At 31.0% G+C, this 26,058-nt stretch overlaps 5 protein-coding genes across 14 annotated transcripts; 3 read left to right on the top strand and 2 right to left on the bottom strand.

Moving 5' to 3' along the window:
• The first annotated feature begins 241 nt into the window (after nucleotides 1-241).
• Mlf (myeloid leukemia factor) lies at nucleotides 242-6,052 on the top strand. 6 transcript variants are annotated; one of them, XR_013058131.1, is made up of 7 exons: nucleotides 245-560; nucleotides 983-1,187; nucleotides 1,272-1,554; nucleotides 1,632-1,767; nucleotides 2,654-2,749; nucleotides 2,886-3,066; nucleotides 3,238-4,292. XR_013058131.1 is itself a non-coding variant. In XM_033333553.2 (7 exons), exons 1-6 carry the CDS (start codon nucleotides 508-510, stop codon nucleotides 4,443-4,445), a joined length of 792 nt encoding a protein of 263 aa, XP_033189444.1. In that variant the 5' UTR covers nucleotides 245-507; the 3' UTR covers nucleotides 4,446-4,486; nucleotides 4,752-4,893. The 6 variants fall into 6 exon arrangements, 5 of the variants coding, with proteins under 5 accessions (XP_033189443.1, XP_076473713.1, XP_033189444.1 ...); XM_033333553.2 differs by lacking the exons at nucleotides 2,886-3,066; nucleotides 3,238-4,292 and adding exons at nucleotides 4,427-4,486; nucleotides 4,752-4,893; XM_076617598.1 differs by lacking the exons at nucleotides 2,654-2,749; nucleotides 2,886-3,066; nucleotides 3,238-4,292 and adding exons at nucleotides 4,427-4,486; nucleotides 4,752-4,893 and having other exon boundaries at nucleotides 244-560.
• On the bottom strand, nucleotides 5,558-7,949 carry LOC117156493 (uncharacterized). The gene is made up of 5 exons (XM_076617819.1): nucleotides 7,872-7,949; nucleotides 7,550-7,767; nucleotides 7,281-7,470; nucleotides 6,346-6,900; nucleotides 5,558-6,273 (listed from the first exon to the last, which is right to left on the bottom strand). The coding sequence occupies exons 1-5, from the start codon at nucleotides 7,947-7,949 to the stop codon at nucleotides 6,097-6,099; spliced, it is 1,218 nt and encodes a 405-aa protein (XP_076473934.1). The 3' UTR covers nucleotides 5,558-6,096.
• Nucleotides 7,950-11,233: 3,284 nt separating this feature from the next.
• On the top strand, nucleotides 11,234-16,183 carry anchor (integral membrane protein GPR155 homolog anchor). Of its 3 annotated transcripts, none has more exons than XM_076618084.1 (12): nucleotides 11,828-12,024; nucleotides 12,215-12,385; nucleotides 12,460-12,583; nucleotides 12,668-12,957; nucleotides 13,030-13,841; nucleotides 13,916-13,983; nucleotides 14,058-14,204; nucleotides 14,331-14,437; nucleotides 14,530-14,698; nucleotides 14,766-14,931; nucleotides 14,995-15,181; nucleotides 15,271-16,183. In XM_076618084.1, the coding sequence occupies exons 3-12, from the start codon at nucleotides 12,483-12,485 to the stop codon at nucleotides 15,582-15,584; spliced, it is 2,361 nt and encodes a 786-aa protein (XP_076474199.1). In that variant the 5' UTR covers nucleotides 11,828-12,024; nucleotides 12,215-12,385; nucleotides 12,460-12,482; the 3' UTR covers nucleotides 15,585-16,183. The 3 variants fall into 3 exon arrangements, with proteins under 3 accessions (XP_076474198.1, XP_076474199.1, XP_033189550.2); XM_033333659.2 differs by having other exon boundaries at nucleotides 11,831-12,024; nucleotides 14,298-14,437; XM_076618083.1 differs by lacking the exons at nucleotides 11,828-12,024; nucleotides 12,215-12,385 and adding an exon at nucleotides 11,234-11,375 and having other exon boundaries at nucleotides 14,298-14,437.
• Nucleotides 14,478-17,766, bottom strand: Elp5 (Elongator complex protein 5). 2 transcript variants are annotated; one of them, XM_076618088.1, is made up of 4 exons: nucleotides 17,616-17,766; nucleotides 17,244-17,318; nucleotides 16,188-17,025; nucleotides 14,478-15,875 (listed from the first exon to the last, which is right to left on the bottom strand). In XM_076618088.1, exons 1-3 carry the CDS (start codon nucleotides 17,629-17,631, stop codon nucleotides 16,223-16,225), a joined length of 894 nt encoding a protein of 297 aa, XP_076474203.1. In that variant the 5' UTR covers nucleotides 17,632-17,766; the 3' UTR covers nucleotides 14,478-15,875; nucleotides 16,188-16,222. The 2 variants fall into 2 exon arrangements, with proteins under 2 accessions (XP_076474203.1, XP_033189560.2); XM_033333669.2 differs by lacking the exon at nucleotides 14,478-15,875 and having other exon boundaries at nucleotides 16,077-17,025.
• Madm (MLF1-adaptor molecule) lies at nucleotides 17,751-25,809 on the top strand. 2 transcript variants are annotated; one of them, XM_033333661.2, is made up of 11 exons: nucleotides 17,751-18,324; nucleotides 19,256-19,342; nucleotides 19,835-20,059; nucleotides 20,135-20,265; nucleotides 20,371-20,465; nucleotides 22,575-22,658; nucleotides 22,743-23,030; nucleotides 23,219-23,378; nucleotides 23,477-23,663; nucleotides 23,750-23,869; nucleotides 23,937-25,809. In XM_033333661.2, the coding sequence occupies exons 1-11, from the start codon at nucleotides 18,196-18,198 to the stop codon at nucleotides 24,240-24,242; spliced, it is 1,812 nt and encodes a 603-aa protein (XP_033189552.1). In that variant the 5' UTR covers nucleotides 17,751-18,195; the 3' UTR covers nucleotides 24,243-25,809. The 2 variants fall into 2 exon arrangements, with proteins under 2 accessions (XP_033189552.1, XP_033189553.1); XM_033333662.2 differs by lacking the exon at nucleotides 19,256-19,342.
• The last annotated feature ends 249 nt before the right edge of the window (nucleotides 25,810-26,058 follow it).

Raw genomic sequence — 26,058 nt, 5'->3', positions numbered from 1 at the left:
TTAATACATTTTAATCAAAGAATAATCTTTCAGTTTTTTATCATTACACAAGAAAACATTTGAAGCAGTAAATTTATAATCAATTTAAAAAAATAATTCAGAAATTCGAAATTAAATTGACTTCGAAATTTTAGAAATGAGATATCCAATAGCAGTACAGTACAGTGTATTGGCTAAAATTAGCTAAACAATACGGTTCATGCAAACGAGTCATAACACCAAACTATGTAAGTATGGGTGTATAAATGTACAGTTAGATCCATTTGCTGTATATTATACTGTATACTATTCGTTATACGGTTAATTTTTGGCCGTGGAGTGGTGTCTAATAGTACTAGACATTTCACTTCATATTTCTGTTTCCAGAAGTTTCTATAAAATCTTTTAGGCGAAATCTCTCACGAAAATTTTCTTCGTTTCATCCATTTCAAGTGTTCGTGTTATTCTATTTTCAATTATTGATCGTAATTTTTTTTACAAATAGTATCCATTTAACTGTTTTTCAAAATGGCCTTTTTCGGATCATTGATGGGTGATCTCAACGATGATCCTGTTTTTGGGTGAGTTAGAATAACTTTTATTAGTCTAGTTTTGTGTAAAAATAAAAAATATTCGCATTGAATACTTTTTTCTATCTATTTTATTATAATTACTATTAAAAGAATATTTTATTAATTTCATTATACAAATTTGCGGAAAAGTATTGTTGGATTCGATCCAACAATAAAATTCTATGCATTTCATGTTAGCAACAAAATTCACTTTTCTTAATCTGATTAAGATATAACTAGGCAGAAGCATTTATTTTAATCTTCAGATGGAGATTTCATTTTTTCTGTTATTTAATGTATTACATAATTATTGTTTTTTATGTAATTAGCAGCATTAGCAGCATTATATTAATTAATTTTAATATGCTTAGAGATAGCTGTAAACAGATAAAGTACATTATATAGTTTTTGTTGCTGTATGTTTTCTATAGGTCTCATATGCAATCTATGAGGAACATAAATGACGTGATGGCATCTTTGCTTCATGATCCATTTGGTATGCTAAGTAATCCTGGCCACCACCTTACTGCAAATGGCACCCATAGGAGCATGGGTCATCAGAATAATCTTCAGATATTACCATTTGGATTTCCACCAATGCCATCATTTAATATAGGCAATGTGTTTTCAGACTTTGTATGTTAATTTCTTTTATTTTTTTTTTCATTTATAGACTAAAAAGTATCTGCAAGAGAAAGTAATATAAAAAATATGTTTTAGGATAATATGGCGCAGAGTGGAAATTGTCATTCATTTACCTCGAAATCTGTAATGACATTTGCTGGTAATGGTCAACCGCAGGTGTATCAAGCAACTATGTCCACAAGAACTGCTCCTGGTGGTGTAAAAGAAACAAAAACAACAGTCTGCGATTCTCGTACTGGAACAAAAAAGATGGCTATTGAACATCATATTGGAGATAGAGCACATATCTTAGAGAGAGAACATAATCTACACAGTGGTGAACAGGAAGAACGTCAAGAATTTATTAATCTTGATGAAGGTTTTTACACAAATTTTGTATTTATGTTTTTATTTTTTTCATGCATAGAGTAAAAATATATAAATTTTGCTTTACAGAAGAAGCAGAGAGTTTTAATAATGAATGGGAGTCACGTGTCCGTCGTTACCATGGTGGTAATTCTCATTATAGTAGCCATGGTCATCAAAATCGATCTGATCATAGGCAGTTGGCTTTACCTGATGCATCAGGAAGGTTAGTTAATTTAAATTTATTTCAGCATGTGTGTAATATATCTTGCAAACAATATTTCCTTTATATGCAATGACTTGCACAAAGAAATGAAAAAAGTACAAATATCTACTTGAATTCTCTTTAATATCTTTTTACAATTAATTTTTGATACACTTTTTTTTTATAAAATATTAGTATTTTTATAAAATAATGTAGTATCAAGATGTAAATATAATTGTATGCATGTTCAATATGAGTATAGAAATGTGCATATGTGTGCATGCATAGCAATATTACATGTATAATATTGTTATTGACAAACTCAAATTTATGCAGTGTGCATAAGAAATCCAAAAGACGAACCAGTAAAAAGAAGTGAAGGGAGAAACAGGATTACATCATACTTTGTCACTTCTGTCTCACTTTGTGCATTCCCTGCCAAAATTCTGTATTGAACATACAAATAAAAACATTTAAGCTTTAATTTTTATCTCTTCTATCTAGTTTCAATTTAGCATGAGCAAGAAGATATGTGTAGTATATTACATTGTAGACTTTTTGTGATATATATATCTTTAGTTCTTTATATTATTTGTTTTTATATTATTATACTACTGTTACGTGGACATACAATGGATAACACTATTTATTGATTTATACATACCATTACAGCGATAAATTAGCTGCAATATATTTTATAGGTTTTATTCTCATTAAAAGTATTTTATAGTAATGTAAAATCATTGAGTTTAATAAAAGATAATGTACCAATAAAATATATAAAATGTTGCATTTGATTTTTTTTGTCAAATGAAAATTAAAATGTTGTTAAGTTTTAAGCATTTTCTTATTTTGTTACTTCATCTTATTTGTGCATTATTGATTTGCTTATTATATGCTTTCATAGTCAATATTCTAATTCCTCAAGATGGGCACCTTCTCCTAGATGTAGTCTAAGACCACCACCTTCATTTAGAACATACAACCCCATTTCCAATTTAAGGTAAGTTCAGTTTCTTTTTTAAAGTTTATGTTTATTATACATATGTATATTAAAGCGAAACATTTTATTCTTCATTTGAAAAATTTATGCTTTCAACATATGGATATAGTATTATGTATATAGTATCTGTGTACAGGTGTATCAAAGGTCTATAATTCCATATACAGGGTGGTTGGTAACTGGTGGTACAAGCGGAAAGGGGGTGATTCTACGCGATAAAAGAAGCCGAAAATATATATTGGAGAAGAGTCAGAAATAGGGTTGTGGGCGTTTGATAAATCTTCATTGGGCTTAGCTATCGTCAGGGTACAACCAAGGTACGGGTTATTAACACGAGTATGGATACTACAAACTTGACAATCAATCGCAGCGATTAGGCACTCGCGACACTAGTGATAGTGGTCTTAGGTTCGATAACGAATCCTCGGTCAACGGGATGATAGATATCCTTGCTCACAAAATCTAACTCAAACGTGTAATACTCGCAGATCGTACGACGCTACTCTCTTCGTCGATGAGATCGCAAGAAAGAATGAATTTTCGTCCCAATGATGCCACAGAGGAAAACTATGATGGGGTGTGTCCAAAGACACGAGATCATCGGATTCGTCGAGTATAGCCCTCGTTCCGAAAGTAAGGGAAATTGACGTCGCTGTCAATTGGTCAATTTGAGATAAAGACTGCCTGTCCGTTTGAAGAACCTTAATTACCAAAAAAACCCAGGTTTCATATAGCGGGTCCTCAGGCTAACTGAACTTGTACTGTGTAAGTGCCTCAATATCTGGTATTCATTGTCCGAAGGAACCGTTGGAATGTTTTACTGTCAGGTACCTCTATGGGTATTTCTTTTAACGAGGGTCATACTATCACTCCACACCTTTGTTAGACGAAGCGCCTGTCCCGTTGACCGCGGCTACGTTCGGCGACTAATGGTCGCCTTAAGCCCAAGTTTATTATCACAAATCGCAAACAAATGCAGTTGGGCAGAATGATGGCAAATTGTTTAATTACAACTGTAAACTTTAATTACAATTTTACGGATTTTCCCGAAGTTCCAGAGGGAAGGCTCCGGTGTCCTTTCATCTCTGACATATAGAATAAAAATTTTTCGTTTGAGGTTTTGTTTTCGAGAAAATCGAATCACCCCTTTTCCGCTTGTACCACCAGTTACCAACCACCCTGTATATTCAAATACACAAGTAATTAAGTAATGTATATATTAATATTTTTATGGTACATAAACAATTGGTTTTATGCTCATACCTTAAAGCTAGTTTCCATTTATTTAGAATAAATGTCTATGTATTTGTATAACAAAGTCAATAATAAAATATATCGAAAAAAATGAAATTTTTTATCTATAAAATAATTATTGTGTAGTTTATAGCATGTGGTAGTTACAAGCAGCAGCAAAGATGTACCATACATCATATATGTTTCTAATTTGTCATATATATTGCATGATTACTGTATAAATAATATGTATCTTTTCAACTTTAATTGTATTTCAAGGCAGAGGTATAAACTTTCACTTTAAAAGTATCTTTTATTTCTATATCAGGTTATGAAATATAAATTATCCATTATTACATTTGTTTATAGTCCATTACTTATTTTGTTATCTGTAATACAACAAACAACATTGGTATAAAATATACCATATATTGTGTATTGCAGGTACAGCCGCAAATATTAATAAAGTAAAAGCATAGTACACAGTGGTGACACTTATGCAACGTAAGTACGTTGCGTTTCACTTAACATTTATGTTCTGATATTTCAATTAAAAATTTTATTGTAATTGTTTGGATATGTTTTTCCAATGCCATGCTACTTAATTCTTGGGGAAGTAAAAATTTATCAATCATTCCCTTTTTTACAAAAATACTTAAAAAAGGATATTTACACATGGACTAATTACATGGATATATTCTCACATTCTCATGTTTAATTTTTATTATACTTAAAGACATACTATGGTTTAACATTCTCATCTTTACAGTTCGAGTTCTTCCACAAATATTCAAGATACTAATTTTACGTCAGCAACGACTACGAATGTAGTAGGAAACCGAAAACGCAAACATATACCGGATGATGAAGTTTGGAAAAAGTGTCATGTTGTATCAGATAGTAATATGTAGATCAATCATTCAAACTATTACCGATGGTACTGCAGAACTTCGGTAAAATTCGTATCATTTAATAATATATTAGATCTAAAAGTGTTTTACAAATAATTTCTTATATCATGTTCTTATAGATTTAAGTGAATCGTAATTTCTTAAAGATTTTTCTGCAAATAAAAATAAAAAAGCTATTTTTTAGATCATATAATAAGTACTTTACCGAAGTTATGCTGCAGTTATTTTCCATTTTACATATAGACTTACTGATTCTTAGAATCTTTATGAATGAATATCATATGTGTAGAAATTCTATGAAATAATATATATCAATGTATGAAAAGTATGAGAGTAAGAATGTTAGAAAATATGTAGGTTTATTTCGAATAATATAAAAAAAGTATTAATCATTTCTCATAAAATTTGGTTTATGAACAGAAATATGTTTTGTTTGGAAATGTTGGAATGTTACTAAGGTGTTACTTTTTAGTTTTTAATATATTTGATTTTTGTGAGATTTTTTGTTTAAAAAAAAATCATGTTAAAATAACATTTAAGTTTTAGTTATATTTTTGATATTAAGAATATTCGAATTTAAAAATATGTTAGTACATTCTCAATTTCAAGTAAAAATGAACATATTTTGGGGTAGTATATTTATCAATAAATGTACAATTGAATGTAATGATTCTTGTCTCTGTTTATTCAAATAAAAATTATAGATTTAGCATAACTTAATCCACCTTTATACTAACAAAGAGATTGAATATAAGTCATCCCTAATACCACCATTTTTTATGATTTTTGTTTTTTAAAACATAAGCAGGAAACTAATTTTACTCAGTATTGTTTCAATGAAAGCATTCAAGTTCCTAAAACTTCAAAACGACCTACGATTAAATATTTATATAAGCAATAATAAAGAATGGTGTAAATATATGCTATTATTGAATTTTGAAAACAATCTTCAAAAATTATTAATACATACATTAATATTTTCATCGAACTGTTAACAACAATGCATTAAATACATAAGTTTTACTAAAGTTCATTAAAAAATATTATACCCTATTTTATAATCAGAATAAAATTAATATCTGTAGTACATAGGAGAGCTATTAAGATAACCATCAACAGAATAAAAAGAACGTAAGAGGAAAGCCGGCAAAAAAAATGATACATTATATATTGTCTGCACCACACAGGGCAGATTGACTTCTGTTAATTGTCCTCTGCTAAAGTGTTGATTCTTGAATTAATAGCCAGGAGTTGAGCCACGAAGGCTGAGTCACTCATAACTGTTGCAAGAGTACATAATAGATCCTCTAGGGTAACTTGCGAGAGACCTAATTGCCGAGCACATTCAGCAATGACTTCTTTTTCTTCGGCACCAGGCATCTGAATAAGGTGATTTAAAATTAATTATTTACAATCGTCTAACATTAATCTGTATATGAATGTAAAACGTACCTTCGGTGAACTGCAGAATTTGTTGAATGCCATTTTAATTCGTTTTTTGCCATTGTTAGTTTGATAAAAAATTGAAAAGGTTTGTGCATTGTTTATATCTAGCACAACAGGAAAATATATACCAGCTGTAACATGACCTTTAGTATCTCTTGCAAGAAGGCTCCTGAAGTTATAAACTAAATTTCTGCGTTCAGTAACATCAATGGCAGTTAAATAAGGCCTTGCCACGTATATAAGAGCAACTTGTGTTCTCTCTAGGGTACCAGATCGAGTTTTTCTCTCATGCCATTCAATGTAATCAGGATCATTAGTGCATAGAAAGTAATTGTACTCTTTTTTGCAATCTGGTTCATCAGATTGAATAAACCAGCCCGTATGTGGGTATAACTTATCCTCCATCACAGTAATTACTCGAGCTACATGATATCCAGGATCAAGGAGCATAACTCCTTTTCGTCCACCAATTTCGATTTTTAGACATACTAATACATGTTCCTTTTCTCCGCTATCTGCAGCGGGTGGTCCACCAACATAATTAGCAATATTATCGATCGTCTGTAAAAAAAAAAAGAACTCATAGAATCTAGAATTATACAGGGTGGTGGTAACTGGTGGTACAAGCGGAAAGGGGGTGATTCTACGCGAAAAAATAAGTCGAAAATATAGAATAAAATTTTTTTTTTCTTAAACAATTTTTCCATTAAGACAATGATCTACAGTGAGATCTGTTATAACGTACCGCACGCGTACCGAGCGAAAATTCAAAGTCGATTTTCTCGAAAAGAAAGCCTCAAACGAAAAATTTTTATTCTATATTTTCGACTTCTTTTTTCGCGTAGAATCACCCCCTTTCCGCTTATACCACCAGTTACCAACCACCCTGTATATTAAATGAAAATAAAATAATTCAACTGTTTATGAATCATAAATAATACCTCTTCACAGGATACTAAGTAGAGGCCACCTGCTATACCAGGAAATCGTTTATTCAAACATCTTAAACGGTATAGCAATTCAAATCCCAAACCCACACAGGTATGATGTTCACGTGTTATAAGTGGTTGATATTTGTGATAAAATCTCTCCAGTACGGTTTCACCACTTGCAATATAATCCTTATAAAATCTGTTAATTGTAAAATGAAGTTTTTCAATAATAGTATATAAGCGAGAATTTATGAAAAAAGGTATGTGATGACAATTACTTAAGGAAATTGCCAATGGTGTCATAGCGATGCTCACGCAATAAGTGTTGCGTTTCTAATTCAACGCTGCCTGCTAGTTCCTCATATTGTTCGACCGTTAGTACGGTCAAGGCTGGTGCCTCGTAATGGGCCCATACCGGCAGGGGCAGCGGCACACCTCTGATCCAGGGCCCGCGTGCCTGCCCCTGTGGCTGGCACCATATCTCTGCCGTCTCGAGTCAACTCGGCCATTCACTTCCCCAACGGCCGACTGTTGGCACAAAGCCATGCTCATCCCTGCAGCTGCTTATTGGCTCTACAGGGCTCTCTCCGTGTTTTATACTCTTCTCTCGCTCTGTAAATATAGCTTCTTAAAATTATTCATATAGTAACAGTAAGCATTTGTTTTTTCAATAGTCATGTTATTCAAAACTTCATACAAGTAATTTGTCGTTTCGAACGAAAGATAATTAAAAATTAAAATGTATAAAAAGTATGGTATTTGCGTTGCACGTCCATAAGTGTAAAACTACCCTTTTCAATCAATACAAGTTATGATTTACTTGATGTAATTACTATTTCTATTGATAAATATATTTACCATATGTCCATTGCTATTTAAGCACACGAATTAGTACAATGCCGTATGACAAAATTTGCGAAATAAATGCAGAGAAGCGGATCGGAGTTGTCGTTGGCTTGGTATCTAACATGGCGACAGTATATACGCATGGTGAATCAATACACGACCAAATAGATAAGTAGCATGCCACGTGTCTACTACGACTTTCGTCACAGTGTTACCGTTCGCGCTAGTACACTAATTTTCACTTACTAACTTCGAAAAAAAAAATTATCAATGGGTGACAAAGCACTGAATATTTATTAAAGAAAATATGTGAATATATTCGACTTTTAGTATGTAATATGCTTCAAGTTGATTCAAAACAGATTAATCAGTAGGATCAAAATAATTACGTAAGAGAGAAAAAATATACATTTATTCGATACTTTTTTCTTGTAATTTCAAAAAGAAAAATTTCAGGTATATTCTAAAAATAACGATGTGGCAATCATAAATTCCATTGACGCCAAAACATTGATGTTTACATTTTTTCGCATCCTGTAATTTGTGGCTTACGTGATATATTATTTATACCAAAAATGTACCTTGTTTGTAATTTATTACGTCATTAAATACACTGACTTAGGTTACAACATGTAATGTTGGTAAGTGAAAGGCATTTCCCTCCTGAACTAGGGCACACAAGATGTTTCAAGTATGCATACATGAATTATTTTCTACCAGTTAATCGTTTTATTTTATAAAATATACAGTAATTACATCTTTCGATTTAGTACCCTCAATAAGCAAAAAGAAAAAAAAGGGAAGTCAAAATAAACCACAAAACTTACCCATACAATGAGCGCACCAAACAAACAAAAACTTTCTCTCCTCGGAAGCTTGACACAATTCACACGTCCGAAGTCGAAGCAGAACTGGGTGGTGGAATGCGTGCTGAAGATTATATACGTTCAGGTCTCTCCTCTTCCCCTTACCTCTCTTGCAAGTCTTTGATAATTCACCACGTGATCGCTATCCATGTAAAGTTTAGAAGACGTAGTTGCGTGTTTTCTTTCTTATTATAAACAAATCAGAAAACTGATTTTTCTTCTCTAGCAATTAAACGATACCATCTTACGTTACTTCCGATTCTCGTGTTACATCCGATCGCATTTTATACATCCGATCGCATTTTATACATCCGATAAACGTGTTTCCATATTGTTATTGTAATTATTCAAACTTTGCGCGGATCCTCAAATTGTACATTCCATGAATTTAACAAATTTTCAAAATGGTGAATATTAACGCATAAAACAAAAGAGGATGAGGTTAGTCACAGGGAAATTCATCTCTGATATGATTGGCCAGACAATATTATGCTTCTGAAAATTATACCCTTTTCCAGTTATTCAGCTATCGAAGCCTTACGCCAGCTCCGCTTGACTTGAACATTATGATAAATAACTATTGTATTTTACGGAACGTTAACATAATTAGTAGGATTTCCAAGAAGAAAAAGGACCAAATGGACACAAAGTCAAGGATTGGTCCCACCTTTTGCCTCGCGCGCGCGCATGTGTGTATACACACACACACACACACACATATATATATATATATAACATATTTTTTTCAAATGACCTTGAACCGGTATTTCCAAGTACCGAGCTTTCTTTTTGTGTGGAATTCTTATCGCGATGGAACTGATATAATGTAGAAAAAGCAAACGCTGTTTCGGTGAATCAGCTGACGTCACATGAAGGCAGTAAGCAATACACACGTATATAGATTTGTATTTGATCGCATACACGCGACCACACGAAATCTGTACACATACACGTAGACAAATTAATACATAGTCACATTAGATACGCTATCTATCGACCACGTGATTATAATGTGATCCGATGTCTGTTTCGATGAAGCGAAATTACTACGCAGTTATATTATTTATTCGAGAAAATTGGAAATAAACCAACTGCTTTAGTGGCACAATCTGTTCGACAGCGACTTCGTTTTTTCATTTCCAATTCCAGGCTTATAGAAAAGCTGTTGCGTACATCGTACGCAAAAGTTATACAACTGTATCACATTTTTATTAACATAATATATTATAAATATTACAATATTCTTATATTGAATGTTATTGTTTTCTCAATCATGATTTGGAAAATGTTCATGTTCGAATAGTTTCGTGTTATCAATAAGTCAAGTACTTCCATGAATTTCCGTGACTAAGCAAAGTAGCTATGCATATACATACTTGCGTAAATCTTTATATATATATATATATATATATATATATGTCATATATATATATATATATATGTCATATATATATATATATATATATATATATGACATATATAAGTGACATGGCTACGTCTGGTGACCTGCCATGTCACTTCGAGCCCAAACCCATCGTCATAAAGTCAGATTGGAACATTAAGACTATTTCTTATTTTTATTACTTAAGGGCGGCTATAGTAAAAGTCTGGACTAGTGTATTGTGGTTTTTTCCCAACATTCCGGACGGGAAATCCCGCTGTCTTTCCATCTCCGACATATATATGAAAAAATATCAGATTTCTGTTAATCTTTTAATCGGTAGACAATGAATAAATACATCGATTTGAGAAATATTTATCAAACGTTTCTGTTTCTGTTTATAGTAGAACAGCTTTATTGCGCAATATTATAAGAATGTATGATTCATGGAGGTCAGTGACGTAAAGATATACATATTTCACTGGCAATTTAAACACTGCATTGCTGTATAAAAGCAAGTTCAACATACTGATACAAATATCAATAAAAAAATAAACTAATCTTCTAGGATTAACATCAATTAAAATAAATTTTTTTGCTTGTTTTATTTATTTGTTATTTAATAGAGATTTGTAAAAATGCAATTATTTGTTGCATTTTTTAAGATAATGTCTATTATGTATTATTTAAGTTCGAAATCTATCACAATTATATATAAAAATAGATATGTATATATATTTTTTTCCAATAATTTAACGATAACCTATTAGTCGTAATTCTGTACAGACAGTACTGCACCATTTAATTGATGCAACCAACTAGAAATATTTCGACATAGAACTGACACGAGGCTATTTTCTTATCACATTTATTTTGCGTCTCATTATTGGGGAATTTGCGCAAATTATGTATATTTTCTAAACGTTTAGAATTTTCTAGATACGTAATATTTAATTACGAGTATTATATGGAATATGAGAATTACATTTTCTACCGATTACACGTAACATGGTATGTATCTGTTTTCTAAATTTATATCAGGCGCACATGATTTTGCTATCAATTAATGAATTGTCGTTCTTGAATATTGATATAAGATATCAGGACTTTTGTTTTATCAAAATTTATCAAACTTAAATTCATTAATGCGTATACAGTGATAAATAATAAAACTAAATGACGATTACGATTTATATAACGATGATATTTATGATTGTACAATTTTATAATATCTATGTTAATTTTGAATACATTTCAAAGCGATTTTACTTAATAGCATAACGTTATAGATACAAATAAAATTCCCGTATTTTAGAACTATAATTTGAAATTTGAAATCAAACATTTTCGTGCAACGAGTCCGATGTTTTGTTCGAAGCACGTGATATAGGTGAACCAATCACATGATTTAGCTAGAGATATCGATGCTGTATTCGGGTTCATAAGATTAAAAATTGCCTATACACGTAATGCATATAGAGTACTGTAAATGTTTTGTCGATATGAACTTGCATAATATATTTTTATTGTATTAAACAACGCTGATATCTTTCATTATATCTCTGAAGAGTTTTTTACTTGTTTTTCATAGATACTTTTGACTTTATATTATAAACGAAGGATATAAATATTGAACGTGATTGGATGTTAATATTTTTGCGTGAGCGAAAATTTATATATTTTTCAGATTGTATTGTTATATTGTAGACTATGATGTACTGTCGTTTTTAGTACTCTAAAACAATAAATCTTTTAGTTCTTTTATTTCTTTGTAATGTTTAGTAACTTGATATTTATGAACATATGGGTATCATTATTTTAGAAGTACATTTAAAATCTTTTTATTTCAGTCAGTGAAAGAAATAATATAGTGTGAATAGAGATGAAGTTGATATGGGGTTAATGCTGCATAATATTTTTTTGTGTACATGCCCTTCTTGCAACAATAACAATGTTATATTAGAAAGATGACAATATCTGTATTAAAAACAATTATAATATAAATATATATATGCTGAAAAGTAATTTATCTTTTTTCATTTCTTTTTAACATTTTTCACATGTACATCTAAATTAAATTATTCTATATTTCCAGGAATTTAAAAAGCAGCATTAGTCATGTCTCTACTGCAAGAAACTCAGATTTCAACAATGAGAGTTGAACCAATAGATAATTTATATCTTGCTCTGATACAGTGTTTTGCTATTATATTATGCGGGTGAATTTTTTGTAACTATGTAATCTTTAAATTTTTATCATATGAATTTTAAGATGTATATAAATAAAGTGCTTGTTTTTTTAGATATATTGCAGGAAGATTTGACGTTATCACTAAAATAGAAGGAAATGGGCTAAATACTTTTGTAGGAACGTTTGCTCTACCTTCTTTAATTTTTATGTCACTGGCAAAGCTTGATTTTAGTCTAGTAAACTGGAAATTCCTTCTTGCTGTATTGATAGCTAAAAGTTGTGTATTTCTTGTTGTTCTTGGTATATCTCTTGTTATTAAAAGACCATCAAATCCAGGTTGTGCTGCACTTTTTGCAATATTTACCACGCAGAGTAATGATTTTGCTATTGGATATCCTATGAGTAAGTAAATTAAAAATCATTCTTAATATAGTTTAAAGTAATCTATATACTAAAAATAACATATTTTTATAGTTCAAGCACTATATGAAGAAACACATCCTGAATATGCTGCTTATTTATACTTAATGGCACCTATATCATTGGCTATTTTAAATCCAATTGGTTTTGTATTATTAGAAATTGGTAAACGTTCTGGTGAAAATCATAGAAATTATAGAGACATGGTTTGTTCTATTGTAAAAGGAATTGCACTAAATCCAGTACTTGTTATGACTGTTCTTGGTATTCTTGGTAATCTTGTCTTTGGTCATTTAGTACCTGCTATATTAGCAACTGTGCTTGATGTATTTGGTAATGCTTTTTCTGCAAGTGCTCTTTTGTTGTTGGGATTAATGATGGTTGGAAAAGTACACAAATTGAAGGGCACAGCTCTTGTAATACCAGGTATATTGATATCAGTAAAATTGCTGGTACTTCCTTTGGTCATAAGAGAATCTATTATTCTCTTAAATGCTGGCGAGAATGCTACAGATACTCAAGATCTAAGTACTTATGGATTCTTGTATGGAACTATTCCTACAGCACCAGCCTTATTTATTTTCACTCTTCGATATAATATCGAAATTGATTTAATTGCATCAGCAATGGTTGCTTGTACTTTCTTATCTGCTCCACTAATGTTTGTATCAGCAAAGTTAATCGATGCTGTTTCTACTGGAGTTAGTCCAAAAAATTATGCATACCAACTGAATATATTTTCTTTTGATGTAAGCATTGCTTCAATAACAGTTTGCACATGGTTAATTATTTGTCTAATTGGATTAAGAAGAAAAAAATATAAATGCGTCACTCATAAATGTACACTTTGTATAGTAATTGCACAGGTTTGTATTAAATTGTATTAACTTAGAATTTATGCCAGTTATAGTTGAAATTTATACAAAAATTATGATTTTAGCTAGTTACAGCTATAGGTGTTATAATATGGACCAAACTCGAACCTGATAATACTGGTTCAATTTTATGGTAATTTATTCCACTATTTACTTTGATTTTTTTTAATTTAATTCTTGTGTTATTTTGACCATGATCTATTATAGGTATATCCAGTTTATTTTAATTACTGTGGGAGTATATGCAAGTCGTATGTGGACTGTAGCAATAGCTGCAACTTTATTATACTTAAGTTCCCGTTCTCTGGATTTTGTTTGCAATATTCAAAGATGGTTTTACCCTATTGGATGGGGGTATGATGAATACTTCTTTTTTTATATATAATATCGAAAAGAAAGAAAATGACTAATAATATACTCGTATATCATATCGATAATATATTTCAGAATTCCACTTTTAATAGCAATTATAATGTGTAGCACTATGTCTCCAAGGGAGTCTGAACTTGAGTTCAGAAATCCAAATTTTCAACTTGGTACAGTTCAAGCTGCAATTTCTACTTCTATATTAACATTCTGTTTTATTGGTAGGTATGTAATATACAATGCATGAAATAAAACACAATATTCTTTATTATTTAAAACAATAATATTCTTTATTATCGCATCTTTTTTACAGTAACAATGGGCTGTTTAGTCTTACAGCAGAGCTACCAGCGTCGTAACATTTCAGCATCTTATTCTACTTTAACGAATAATACCGAAAATTCCAATAATGACACTAATAATGACGAAAGACGCGTAGTAGATGTTGAAGATCTGATTTCTTCAAATTCTCATCCTCCAATGTAAGTAAATTGTATAAAAAATAAAGCTAGTAAAATCTTGTTTTAATTAATATTTTGATATTGTTAGCATCGGCTGTGAATATACACATGGTTGTCCAAATGGTACATGTAGCAGCAACAATAACGAAATTGATGATTGCGAATTATATATAAACATTGAGAATGAAAGAAACGATCCTCAGTTTTTACGACATCTTGTATTTGTTATTTTACTTCTATGTTCCATGTTCATTGTAAGTATATGACAGAATACTTGAAAATTATTACAAGATTATAATTTACTATAATTATTTTAGGGTTTATCCATATCAATCGGAACATTATTAATGGAACAGTTGACTGGAATTTATGCAGAATTAGCATTTTTGGATGTTGCCTTAAATTTTGGCCAGTCATTAATCGTATTTGCTATTTTTGGATTAGATACTGGTCTTGGTAAATTAGGATGTTGGCTGCAGAAAATGTGTCGTAAATGGCGTACTGGTATTGCTATATTCTTATATTCATTTTATTATATTTTTATATTTAACAAGTTCCATAATTCAAATGCACACTATATTTTGCATTTATAGAGAAAGAACTGCAGCTTCCCCCTGAAGATACATTAAGTCCCGAAGTGAGAGCTATTAGGGATCAGTTTAATCGTTGCCATTTGGCTGAATGTCGTGCTCGTATAGCTATATGTCGTAGACGCTTATTAAAGATGTATAAAGGTGTCTTTACTGGAACTGATTTAGTTAATTGGTTGCTTGAAGCAAATGTTGCACAAACTAGAGAAGAAGCTGTTCAATACGGTCGTAGCTTATTAGAAAGTAGGGTTTTGCAGCATATTGACGGCACTTATCATTTTTGTGATCAAAATTTACTTTATACTTTTAATGGTTAATTGTAATATCTGGATCAAGTCTCATAAAAAGACTATTTTTGCAGTTCTGATTAAATATATTATTGAATATTAATTTTTTTTTAATTGGAATATCTTTGTAAATTGTATTTATTTAATGTATTATTTAAAATATTTCGATATTTACTTGAACTTATATGTAAAACTTTTTTATTTTATCAAATTATGAAATTATTGTCTGGAATTTATTGTACAGAACTTTGTATCTGGCTATGTTTTCTTTGTTATCTAGTTACGAATCTCATATATATGTTTCATTGTTTAATCAAAATGCTGCAAAACAAAGTAATACAATAACAATATGGTAATTAATTGAATTAAATGCCAAAGATGAATAGTAATATTTAATATCCTATTTTTAAATATTAGTATTGTATGCAGTATTGACTTTTTAATGTGAAACAATACTTTAGAATATCTGTATTTTTTTACAGGATTGTTATGAGGTTTATTGTTAATAATTTAAAAAAACGCTACGTTAATAAACAATTTTATTATATCAACAAAATATTATGTATTATGCAATATAAACTGTAACAAAGTGTAAAATGAATGTAAAATAAATATCTTTGCTTGGAACATTACCATTATCTTTTCTAATGTAATATTTTATACATGAGTTAGAAACATAAATCATCATCTGGATCTTCCTCATCAAAATCATCTATATCCTCTGGATGATAGTGAATTCTAGATGTATTTGTTGTATTTGTATTAGCCGTGTATGGTAACACTACTTCTTTTCTCTGTTTCATTTCATTTTCATTTATTTCTATTCTGAATGAAGACTCAATTTTTAACATAGGGTTTTCATATACTGGATGTGACTTTTTACTTTGTTCAAGCTTCTTTGACTCAATTTCATAAGATGTACTATTTTGGCTTACTATTTCCTGTTGTTTTAAAATTCCTCCACCCACTTTGCGATGCATAAACTCTACTATATAATTAGTATTGTTATTTGCTATCATACCAGAAAATTTTTGTATCTTTACATATGTACTTCCTAATGTTTCAATGTAAGATACTTTATCTTGTACAAAATCTCGTCTATAAATACAAATCACTTGTGGCACAGTTTTGCTTAACTTCTGTAAAAACCACATAGCCCTTGATAGGCCAACAAATAAGATTAATGATGTCAAGCAATCAATGACTACTGTAGATTTTGTGTCTATAGTTTTTAAGATATGTTTTAGATTATAAAAATCCTTATCACTTATAGCACTTATATCAAGTCCATTATTAACATTAACTGTATAATAATCAAAGATATTTACATTATTTGATGCAAAATATTCACATTGGTATGAAGATTTTGGATTGGAGAATAACAACAAATTGAAAATACAATTAGAATCTTTTTCTTTCAATACTTGTATCCATCCTGTAACCAATTTTCTAACATACGTCGTATCCACTCCTGAAATATATACATATGTATATATACATGTACAATATCTGTTTAACTACAGTTATATGAACTCCATGTAAACAAATCAAATAGAACAGTTCATACGATAGGAGTTTACGTATATTATGTATATTAATCTAATACTAATTGTAATTTCATTCAATAAATGGAATTCTACTGCACATCTAAAATAAACTATAGTTTTATGAAGTATTTTGCTTACGTACCTTCATCAAGGACGATTAATTTTGTGCCCTCTAATAAAGGTAATGTTTTTATAGATGTCATTGTGTTAATTGCACCTATTAGGTTATAAATAGAATCATTTAGCAAATAAACAATAATCACGCAGTAGACACGCGTGCGTCACATTATAAAGTACGACAAATAATTCCAATCCAAAATACTATTCAAAGTCTAATTTTACGACTGAAATTCACTGTTTGTTTAATTCAAGACATTCATCATATTTAAGTAAATCTCAAATCACGCTTTTATAACCTCGAAGCAATTTAATGTTTTGTTTCCTACTTCTTATTCATATCGCGTAGGAATTGTATGTGCAGGAACTGTGTGTTAACATAGAAGAACACATGTACCTTGAAATTTGAACATGTAATCCGGTAAATATTATCTGGAAATTATCTTGAACGAGATCAGAAAATTGGTTGTCGAGGCGACGATTGATAGATGTCGCTGTTACTGGCACCGAAAAGGGTGCGGTACACGCTAATCGCCATACTGGGCGAACGTGACCGAAGACAGAGCGAAAATGAATACTAGAGTGTGTGTCAGATCGAAGCTATTTTGCTCATAACAGAGGTTTTATTTTGACAGTGTGATTCACGAATGGCCCTCGCGATGTACCGATACACTGGCTAAGTCCTAAGGGAAACCGAAAAGCGTCGATCCGTGCGCGTGGCTGCGTAAGATCAGAAATATCGTAGCTTTCCTTGCAACTCGGGTTGTCGCGCTGCATGTGTCATTGTGAGTGCTAAAGGTGTATTACAGCACCGAGAGGCTCTGTTCTCTCCTGTAACATTTAGGTGCGTATCATCGACAGTGCACATAAGCGGCGGAACAGATGCGATATTGAGGTAAATCCTTGGAATTACCACCGATGAATTTGGCCGCGTTGTGCTCTGTTCGGTGCTGCTCCTTCAACTAATCGCGTGTGTGATGCCCGGGAGTCGCTCCAGCACGGACCCAGAGCACAAGTCACCGCGGGAAAGTGGTGAAGATTCGGAAGATGAGAGTGAAATCCTGGAGGAGAGCCCCTGCGGGCGGTGGCTCAAACGTCGGGAAGAGGTACGATTCATCTTTTTATAATATACTCACATCTATGTGTTTACATCTTGTTTACATTTTGTTTATTTACTTGGTTGGGATTTTGTTCTGATTAATATGGTTTCAAACATATTTGGTCTATATATGTTCTTGTTGGAACCATAATTGTATTATCTCTATATGAGAAATGTGACGAAGGAAGTCTCTTGTGATACATTTTGTCTCGGCATTGATTCCAATTTGGTTAGACTATTGGGACGTTTGTATACAAATAAATCAGAGTAAACAGTGAGATATGGATGTAGTTTATGCAATTCTTTTCTATGTAATATAGCGATATATTTTGAGACTTCATATATTAATATGGTAGGTAACAAAAAGATATTATTAAATATTCCTTCAAAGGGAACTAAAAATCTAACAGCTATAAGCTATTTTTCTTATAATCTAGCTTAGTACTTGTTTCATTCGAGGCTGGAAAAAGTAAGCTAAAGCCAAATTGTGTTTAATATATATATATATATATATATATAAAACACAATTATATATATTATACATGCATTATACATGTATACATATATCATAAAATTAGCTCATTATGTCATAAAATTACTAAATATATTGCTTGAAATGTATTATACAAAAATATCTTTAAGCTTGGCAAACTAGTTTCTTCAAAATTTATGTAAACATTAAATGTTTTCGAATTTGTAAGTGTAAACTGATTTTCAACAATTTCTTGTCACTAAGCTTTCAGCATCTGTGGTACTTTCTATTTTCATTCTAGAAACAAATCAGCATAGTTGGATCATTAACCAGGTGTATTTGCAAATCCGCTTTATTGTTCTATTTAAAGACTGAATATTCTTTTGTAAAACATAAATAACATTGAATAAAAAGCAATGGAGATGTTTTATCTGTTTGATGTTCAATAACCATTATTTTATGTTAGGTATATGTAGGTTCCAAGTCCACGTTAGCCGAAGGCTCTACCTTTGGAGCAGCCAGAGGCAGTGAAAACGAAGTTACTGAAATGGAGGTATGTCTATTTAGAGAAAAATAGGCTATCTCTTTTGGTTTATGTACCTTTTTTATTAAAACTGTTCAATCAAAATGATGTAACATAAATAGAGGATTTATCACTCAATATATTTTATTTGAATATAGCCCATTGTCGTAAATATTGAATGAGCTATCTCCCCTCCTTAAATTCTTTGCAAGGTCACATTGATGTAATGACATCAGGCATGAAATTGTTTGAGTTATGCTTAAGTAACTTAAAATGAATGATTGCAGTAATATATTCTGTCATTTCATAACCATAGACTATTCAAATGTAATTTGTTAATAGCCTGTTTTTGTTTTTCTTTGTATAATTTTTGTATGTTGTAAATAGATATTAATGTATATTTGTAAATGAAACTTGTAAATATACTAACTTTATGTATTTGTGTAATTAGTTTATGTTTCATAAGTAATCATACATGAATGAAATGAAGTATTTTTGTAAATAATATTATTTTCTATTTAGGTGGAACAACGTGATGTACCAGGAATCGACTGTGCCTATTTGGCAATGGATACTGAGGAAGGAGTTGAAGTTGTTTGGAATGAGGTGCAATTTTCTGAAAGAAAGAACTTCAAAGCACAAGAAGAAAAGATACAACTTGTATTTGAAAATCTTACACAGTTGGAACATCCTAATATTGTTAAATTTCATAGGTATTGGACAGATACCCATAATGATAAACCTCGGGTATGTTATGAAAGAAAGGAGTTGAAGTTTAAATCGGCTTGAATGTTAATTATGATGTTATTTATTATTTATTAGGTTATATTTATAACGGAGTATATGTCCTCTGGGTCTTTAAAACAGTTCCTAAAAAGAACAAAACGCAATGTGAAAAAATTACCCTTGCAAGCATGGAAGCGTTGGTGTACTCAAATACTTTCTGCATTGAGGTAACACATGATTCTTTATATATATTATTTCTTAAATAATAATGCTTATTTATTTATATATGTATATATTTCTGTTATATGCATTAATGTCTTTGAATTTTTCAGTTATTTGCATTCCTGTTCACCTCCCATTATTCATGGAAATCTTACTTGTGACACTATATTTATTCAACATAATGGGCTCGTAAAAATTGGTTCAGGTAAGTAATTAATTAACAAAACAGAAAGAAAATTCTATTCTATGAGACACATTTTGTATCCAAAAAGTACAGTCTTAATGTTTCTGTACTTTGTACAGTGAAACACGCTGCTAGCAAGTACAAGATATTATATAGTTGCTCATAGGTATTCAAGAGAGCACTTATCCCTAAATGAAACTATTTAACATATATTGGAATAAGAGTTTGCAAGGCACTTCCCCTTTTTTATTCACAGGACTATATGAGAGGCTTATAGTTTTGTTTCTCATATTTTTCATGGATGAAAACTATAAATCACAATATAGGATTATTATAAATATATATATATATATATATATATATATATATATATATATATAAAATCGACCAACCACTGATGTTGAAATAACAACTGTGAGCTAACTGATATTTATTTCATTCTTACATGGGGTACAAACACATAAAGTACGTATATTGCCATTACTGTGATTGCCTCCTCGGTACTCGTACTGGATAAGTCAATCGACAGTAATAAATAAGTTTTATACAGTTACTCAATTAATTTCTATTCAACGTAATTTATAATATCGCGTGTTATTTAATAATTAAACTAAACGACGTGTAAACAATATACACTGATATCCAAATGTTTTATCATAAGGCATAATTATGTGTGAAAAAATGTGTGATATAGTTATATATTGTGAAGAAAGTTTTACTCCATGCTATAAATTTAACATTATCCTAATTGGATTTTATAGTAAGATTAACGATATAAAAAAGATTATTCTTTAAATAAGCTTTAATGATAAATATATGTCAAAAAAAGTGGGATATTATCTCTGCTGAATGTTCTTAATAACTTTTTATTTTAATTAGATTTATTCATTCAGAACCATTCCACATTATTGTTGTTACTGCGTTTATATTGTGATGTGATTTATCTTTTTCCTTTTCTCACTCGCTTATTTCCTTTTTTATCCTATCTATTAGTAAAATAAATCTGTTAGAAAGATTGTGTATAAAGTACTGTTTACATATTAGGAGTAACTTGAGTCCTCGTTTTTAATTGTAGCAAATAGGCTAATCTAGATAATGAAAAAAACACAGCAAAGTCTTCGAAGAGAGAGGAAGTACAATCGTACTTTCGCCCATCCAGAGGATAAAATCAACTGATAACGACGATTCTTCGGTTCTGGTGTAAATTGTGAAAAGATGGTGAATTTGAAGAAAATGCATTTGGCAGATAATCATCGACTATTGCCAGCTAAGTAATTTAGGCATATTGAGGTAAACATTCCTATTTATGTATATATATATGTATGTATGTGTATACATATATATACATATATCTACATTTTGATTATTGGTAGAGTGGTTCATATAAAATATTCAAAATTTATTTGATTTTAATATCCTTCATATCATTACATTGCACTTCTTCATCTCTTGGGTTATAATAACAAAGAAGGGCAAGGGGCCTAAGATGTCTCTTAGTCCTTCTATGATCATTATCTAGCGCACGCATTTTTCATTGTGCTCTAATTTTTGTTGTATCCTTATTCACGAACAAAACAAATTCTACGAATTCCGTTTTGGTCCTTGAAAATGTAAAGTAGAATTTCATCATGCTCAACGAAAGTGCCTCTTTTTGGAATATAAATTATCCAAGAACAAACTGTGTAAATTACTTTCTTGCTGATTGCTTGCATTTCATTTATCCTGCTTTTATGCGCTATGTTTGATCCCCCTCAGAGGCACTTTCGTGCATACGTATGTATATGCGAGAATTATTAACTGTATGAGGGCTCAAGTTACTTGTAGGATAATTTTTCAGTTACAACACAATTTTTCTAGCGGTTCATTAATCCACTTGTTATCATGGAGGTGGCGGGTATTCGAAAAGGTAAAAAGATAGTTACATTGCTGTGACTGTATTTGTTTTTTTTCCTTTTCTTTGTTTTTGTCTATATTTGGGCAAATAAATACAAAGAATTCCTGCTACCTCGCAAAGAAAGTTTTTTAACTCATTGCTTGTTAAATACTTTCATACAAATATACATATTTTGTGAGTGCCTATTTGAAATATATTTTCTTAGAAATAACCATATGTTCTTCTTATCATTACAGTGGCTCCCGATGCGATTCATCATCATGTTAAAACATGTAGAGCAAACATGAAGAATATGCACTTTGTAGCGCCTGAATATGGAAGTAAGTGTATCAGATTATTGATAATCTCTTTATATATTATGTTATTATACATGTTGTTGCAATATACCTTGCTGTGTTTTTTAGACTCTGTAACCCCTGCCATTGATATTTATTCATTCGGAATGTGTGCTCTGGAAATGGCTGCATTGGAAATTCAGGGTAACGGTGATACCGGTACGATCGTGACCGAGGATAACGTTCGAAAAACTATAGAATCGTTAGATGATGCCCAGCAGAAAGATTTCATTCGAAAATGTCTTCAAGTAGACCCACTCAGTAGACCAAGTGCAAGAGAGCTCCTTTTTCATCCTGTCTTATTTGAAGTGCATTCATTAAAATTACTTGCTGCTCATGCTTTGGTTAATTCAGCCAGTAAGTTTACTAATATCGCCATTATCTAATCTCTATATTGTCTTGTTCTTCAGAATTTATCATGTGTTCTAATTATAGGTATTATATTTTTTATAATAAAAAGTTATATAATGTAGCGGTTAGTCCAGTAAAAATAGAACGTTAAGTGGAATTTCTTAGAAATCAATTAATTTTCACAACTTTTTCAGCTAATATTTCAGAAACGATAACAGACGAAGTTTTGCAAAGGCTCTACGGTCCTGATACGGTAGTCGCAGAAATTAAATATCAAGGTCGACCACCGCAGCAGATTCGGTTAAGTGATATTCCTGTTACAGAGAAGTTAGAAAAGTTCGTCGAAGATGTAAAGTAAGTATATTAAATAGTTTTACGACAAATGTATCGAAATGATTGTGTTTTTAACCTTATATCTATTCTTCAATCACATAAATTATTTGGGTCGACAGATATGGTATATATCCCTTGACAGCATTTATGGCGAAATTACCACCACCCGTTCGACCTCGGGCGATATCGCCCGAGGTTACAGAATCGGTGAAATCTGTTACACCCGAACCGGTGGACGTGGAGTCTCGAAGAGTAGTTAATATGATGTGTAACGTTAAGCCTAGAGAAGAAAGTTGTGAATTACTTGTGAGTGATATAGCACAATGTGATGAGTTACCTAACGTCAACTGTCAAGTCTAGTTTGTGTTTTTTTACGCTGGTGTATTTTATAGATGACAATATTATTACGAATGGATGACAAAATGAATAGGCAATTGACATGTCCTGTGAGTCAATTAGATACTTCAATGCTTCTTGCGCAGGAGCTTGTACATTTTGGATTTATTAATGAGGTATTTATTTTATTAAATATTTTAAAAAAGGAGCACAACACAATTTCAAAATTACTATTTGTTATAGAATGATCGTGATAAAATAGCAAATTTAATCGAAGAGGCATTAAGGAGTTGCTTTAATAAGCAAATGATGACACCAGGGATGGTGTCATTAACAAATCTTCCCACCCAAACTACTTTATTGCTGCCCGGCTCAGAATTTCAATGCTTGCAACACTTTGATAATTCTATGTACAACGCGACAACATCTCATAGTGATAGTGTAATAACTAACCCGCTGCCAAAAACCTCAGGTTTCCCTGTATCGAGTAACAGGAACAGAAGTCATGATGAAATGGAACCACCGTTGAATGCCGAGAGCGGTAGTTAACTATCCAGGATATCTGGTAACTCAGTTCACTGTGCCACTTTGCACGCTCTATGTATAGACTGGCTATGTATTTTTATATTTAAGTAAACAGGAAGAAAGAATGGAATTAAATGATTAAAAGAAAACAGAAAAAAATAAAAAAAGGAAAAAAAAGAAAAAGGGTGCCGTGGCTAAAGCTTTAGGCTAAAAAATGTTAATGCGGTAGATTCGAACATATTTTATTTACAAACTGTTTCGTATGTTCGATATATAAAAAATATAATTTAATCGAATGATCGATATATTCTCTCCTTTTTTTTTTTTCATTAAGTCATAAGATAGTTTCGAAAGAGGTAGGATATTTCCATATTGGATAAATTTTAATTAAACAAATGTCAAGGACGCGCTATACTACTTCAGTTGACTGTACAGCTCTAAAAGAAAAAAATGCGAATATGTAGCAAGTACAGAATTGTAACTAGTTATCACGAATAATCGTAATAACCTGTTACTAGGCTGAAATAATAAAGGGCATTTTACTAGCGAATGTTTAAATTCGTCGACAAACGGAACGAATTATTTGAAATAATAAATGAAGCAAAAAAAAAAAAAGAACTTTCTATCGTAAAGTGACCAAGATGTATCATAGAAACTTATTTTGTATATACAAGTTAACACAGATTAACTGAAAAACAAGATGAGGAGAAAATGGTATAATTATTACATACGGAAGCATAACTCGATCGTACAGCAATGCGAAAATAATAAAAATAAAAACGATTATGAGCACCGCACTTGTTTCGCTTCGATATTCGATGTGTATTGTGGTTTGTCCCGACTCATACGAATCTTTTTTCTTTCGCTCATTAGAATGAATTAAAAAACAAAAATTGATATCTTGATTTGTTTGAAAAGACAAAAATAAGAAAAAGATAGTAGCGCGTATAACGTTCATAGAGTAGAACGTAATACATCGGTCGACTAAATACAATCTTTTTGTAATTTATCTTTGTTCTTTTCTCTTTCTTTCTTTAATAAAAATCGGACACAGCCACGGCCCTTCTATACTTCGGTATTATTGATGTGATTAAACCAAGGTTATTAAATCTCGATAAAATTAGCTGAAATCCTTGTAAATAATTTATATTTTTAAGAAAATCTGTTGACACAGAAAACTAGTCATATAGGTATATTCGAGTGCTAACAAACTAACACCGACCTTATTATGTCTTTTTGCATTTATAACACATGCTTGGCCAAGAAATACTGCTCCGATTTCATATCTTGATAAATGAAGGAAAAGAAATGAAATTTTCAGTGACGCATTTCACTAAGCAAACGACTAACCATTACTAGCGGTAAAGAGGCAAAACGAAGAAACAATAAATAAAGTAACAACAACTATTACCAACAACATAAACTTTGATCTTAAGTATGTAAGTAGATTATTGAGGTAAAAATTGAATGTATAGCTTTATAATTCAAATTATAAAAAAAGGAGAAAAAAATAAAGTGCGACGACTGAATCGTGGATATTATCGAAAAGGGCTGTACGATGACAGTGATAAATAAATACTATAACTCGGAATTTCACTGCCTAAAATTTGTTTTTGTTCATCAAAACTTGTCGCTCCTGTCTTCCCGATTAATTTCAATCTTCTTACTTTCCTATACACGTTTATATTTAAATTTATATTGACAAAAAGAAAAAAAACGGAAGTACAGAGGGAAAACATGGAGTTTGAAATAGTCTGTTCTATAAAAATTTATTCATGTAACAGAAAGAGAAACACGAGATGTGAATATATCTTTAATGTAAAACACTATTTAATGGATG

This window comes from Bombus vancouverensis, chromosome 4 (assembly GCF_051014615.1).
Source record: "Bombus vancouverensis nearcticus chromosome 4, iyBomVanc1_principal, whole genome shotgun sequence".
NCBI classification, from domain to species: domain Eukaryota; kingdom Metazoa; phylum Arthropoda; class Insecta; order Hymenoptera; family Apidae; genus Bombus; species Bombus vancouverensis.
The sequence above is the reverse complement of the archived record's forward strand: the minus strand, read 5'-3'. Positions and strand labels throughout refer to the sequence as shown.

Excerpts from the sequence above, each read along its gene's own strand:
- Madm (XM_033333661.2), top strand. The coding sequence starts at position 18,196 with ATGCCCGGGAGTCGCTCCAGCACGGACCCAGAGCACAAGTCACCGCGG. Across the intron at positions 19,343-19,834 it reads ACGAAGTTACTGAAATGGAG|GTGGAACAACGTGATGTACC; the intron begins GTATGTCTATTT and ends TTTTCTATTTAG. Across the intron at positions 22,659-22,742 it reads TGTAGCGCCTGAATATGGAA|ACTCTGTAACCCCTGCCATT; the intron begins GTAAGTGTATCA and ends TGTGTTTTTTAG.
- Elp5 (XM_076618088.1), bottom strand. Across the intron at positions 17,026-17,243 it reads ATTAATCGTCCTTGATGAAG|GAGTGGATACGACGTATGTT; the intron begins GTACGTAAGCAA and ends TATATATTTCAG.
- anchor (XM_076618083.1), top strand. The coding sequence starts at position 12,483 with ATGTCTCTACTGCAAGAAACTCAGATTTCAACAATGAGAGTTGAACCA. Across the intron at positions 13,984-14,057 it reads AATACTGGTTCAATTTTATG|GTATATCCAGTTTATTTTAA; the intron begins GTAATTTATTCC and ends GATCTATTATAG. Across the intron at positions 15,182-15,270 it reads GTGTCGTAAATGGCGTACTG|AGAAAGAACTGCAGCTTCCC; the intron begins GTATTGCTATAT and ends TTGCATTTATAG.
- LOC117156493 (XM_076617819.1), bottom strand. The coding sequence starts at position 7,949 with ATGACTATTGAAAAAACAAATGCTTACTGTTACTATATGAATAATTTT. Across the intron at positions 7,768-7,871 it reads ATTTACAGAGCGAGAGAAGA|CTCGAGACGGCAGAGATATG; the intron begins GTATAAAACACG and ends TGGCCGAGTTGA. Across the intron at positions 7,471-7,549 it reads ACCATTGGCAATTTCCTTAA|ATTTTATAAGGATTATATTG; the intron begins GTAATTGTCATC and ends TACAATTAACAG.
- Mlf (XM_033333550.2), top strand. The coding sequence starts at position 508 with ATGGCCTTTTTCGGATCATTGATGGGTGATCTCAACGATGATCCTGTT. Across the intron at positions 561-982 it reads AACGATGATCCTGTTTTTGG|GTCTCATATGCAATCTATGA; the intron begins GTGAGTTAGAAT and ends TGTTTTCTATAG. Across the intron at positions 1,188-1,271 it reads GCAATGTGTTTTCAGACTTT|GATAATATGGCGCAGAGTGG; the intron begins GTATGTTAATTT and ends AATATGTTTTAG.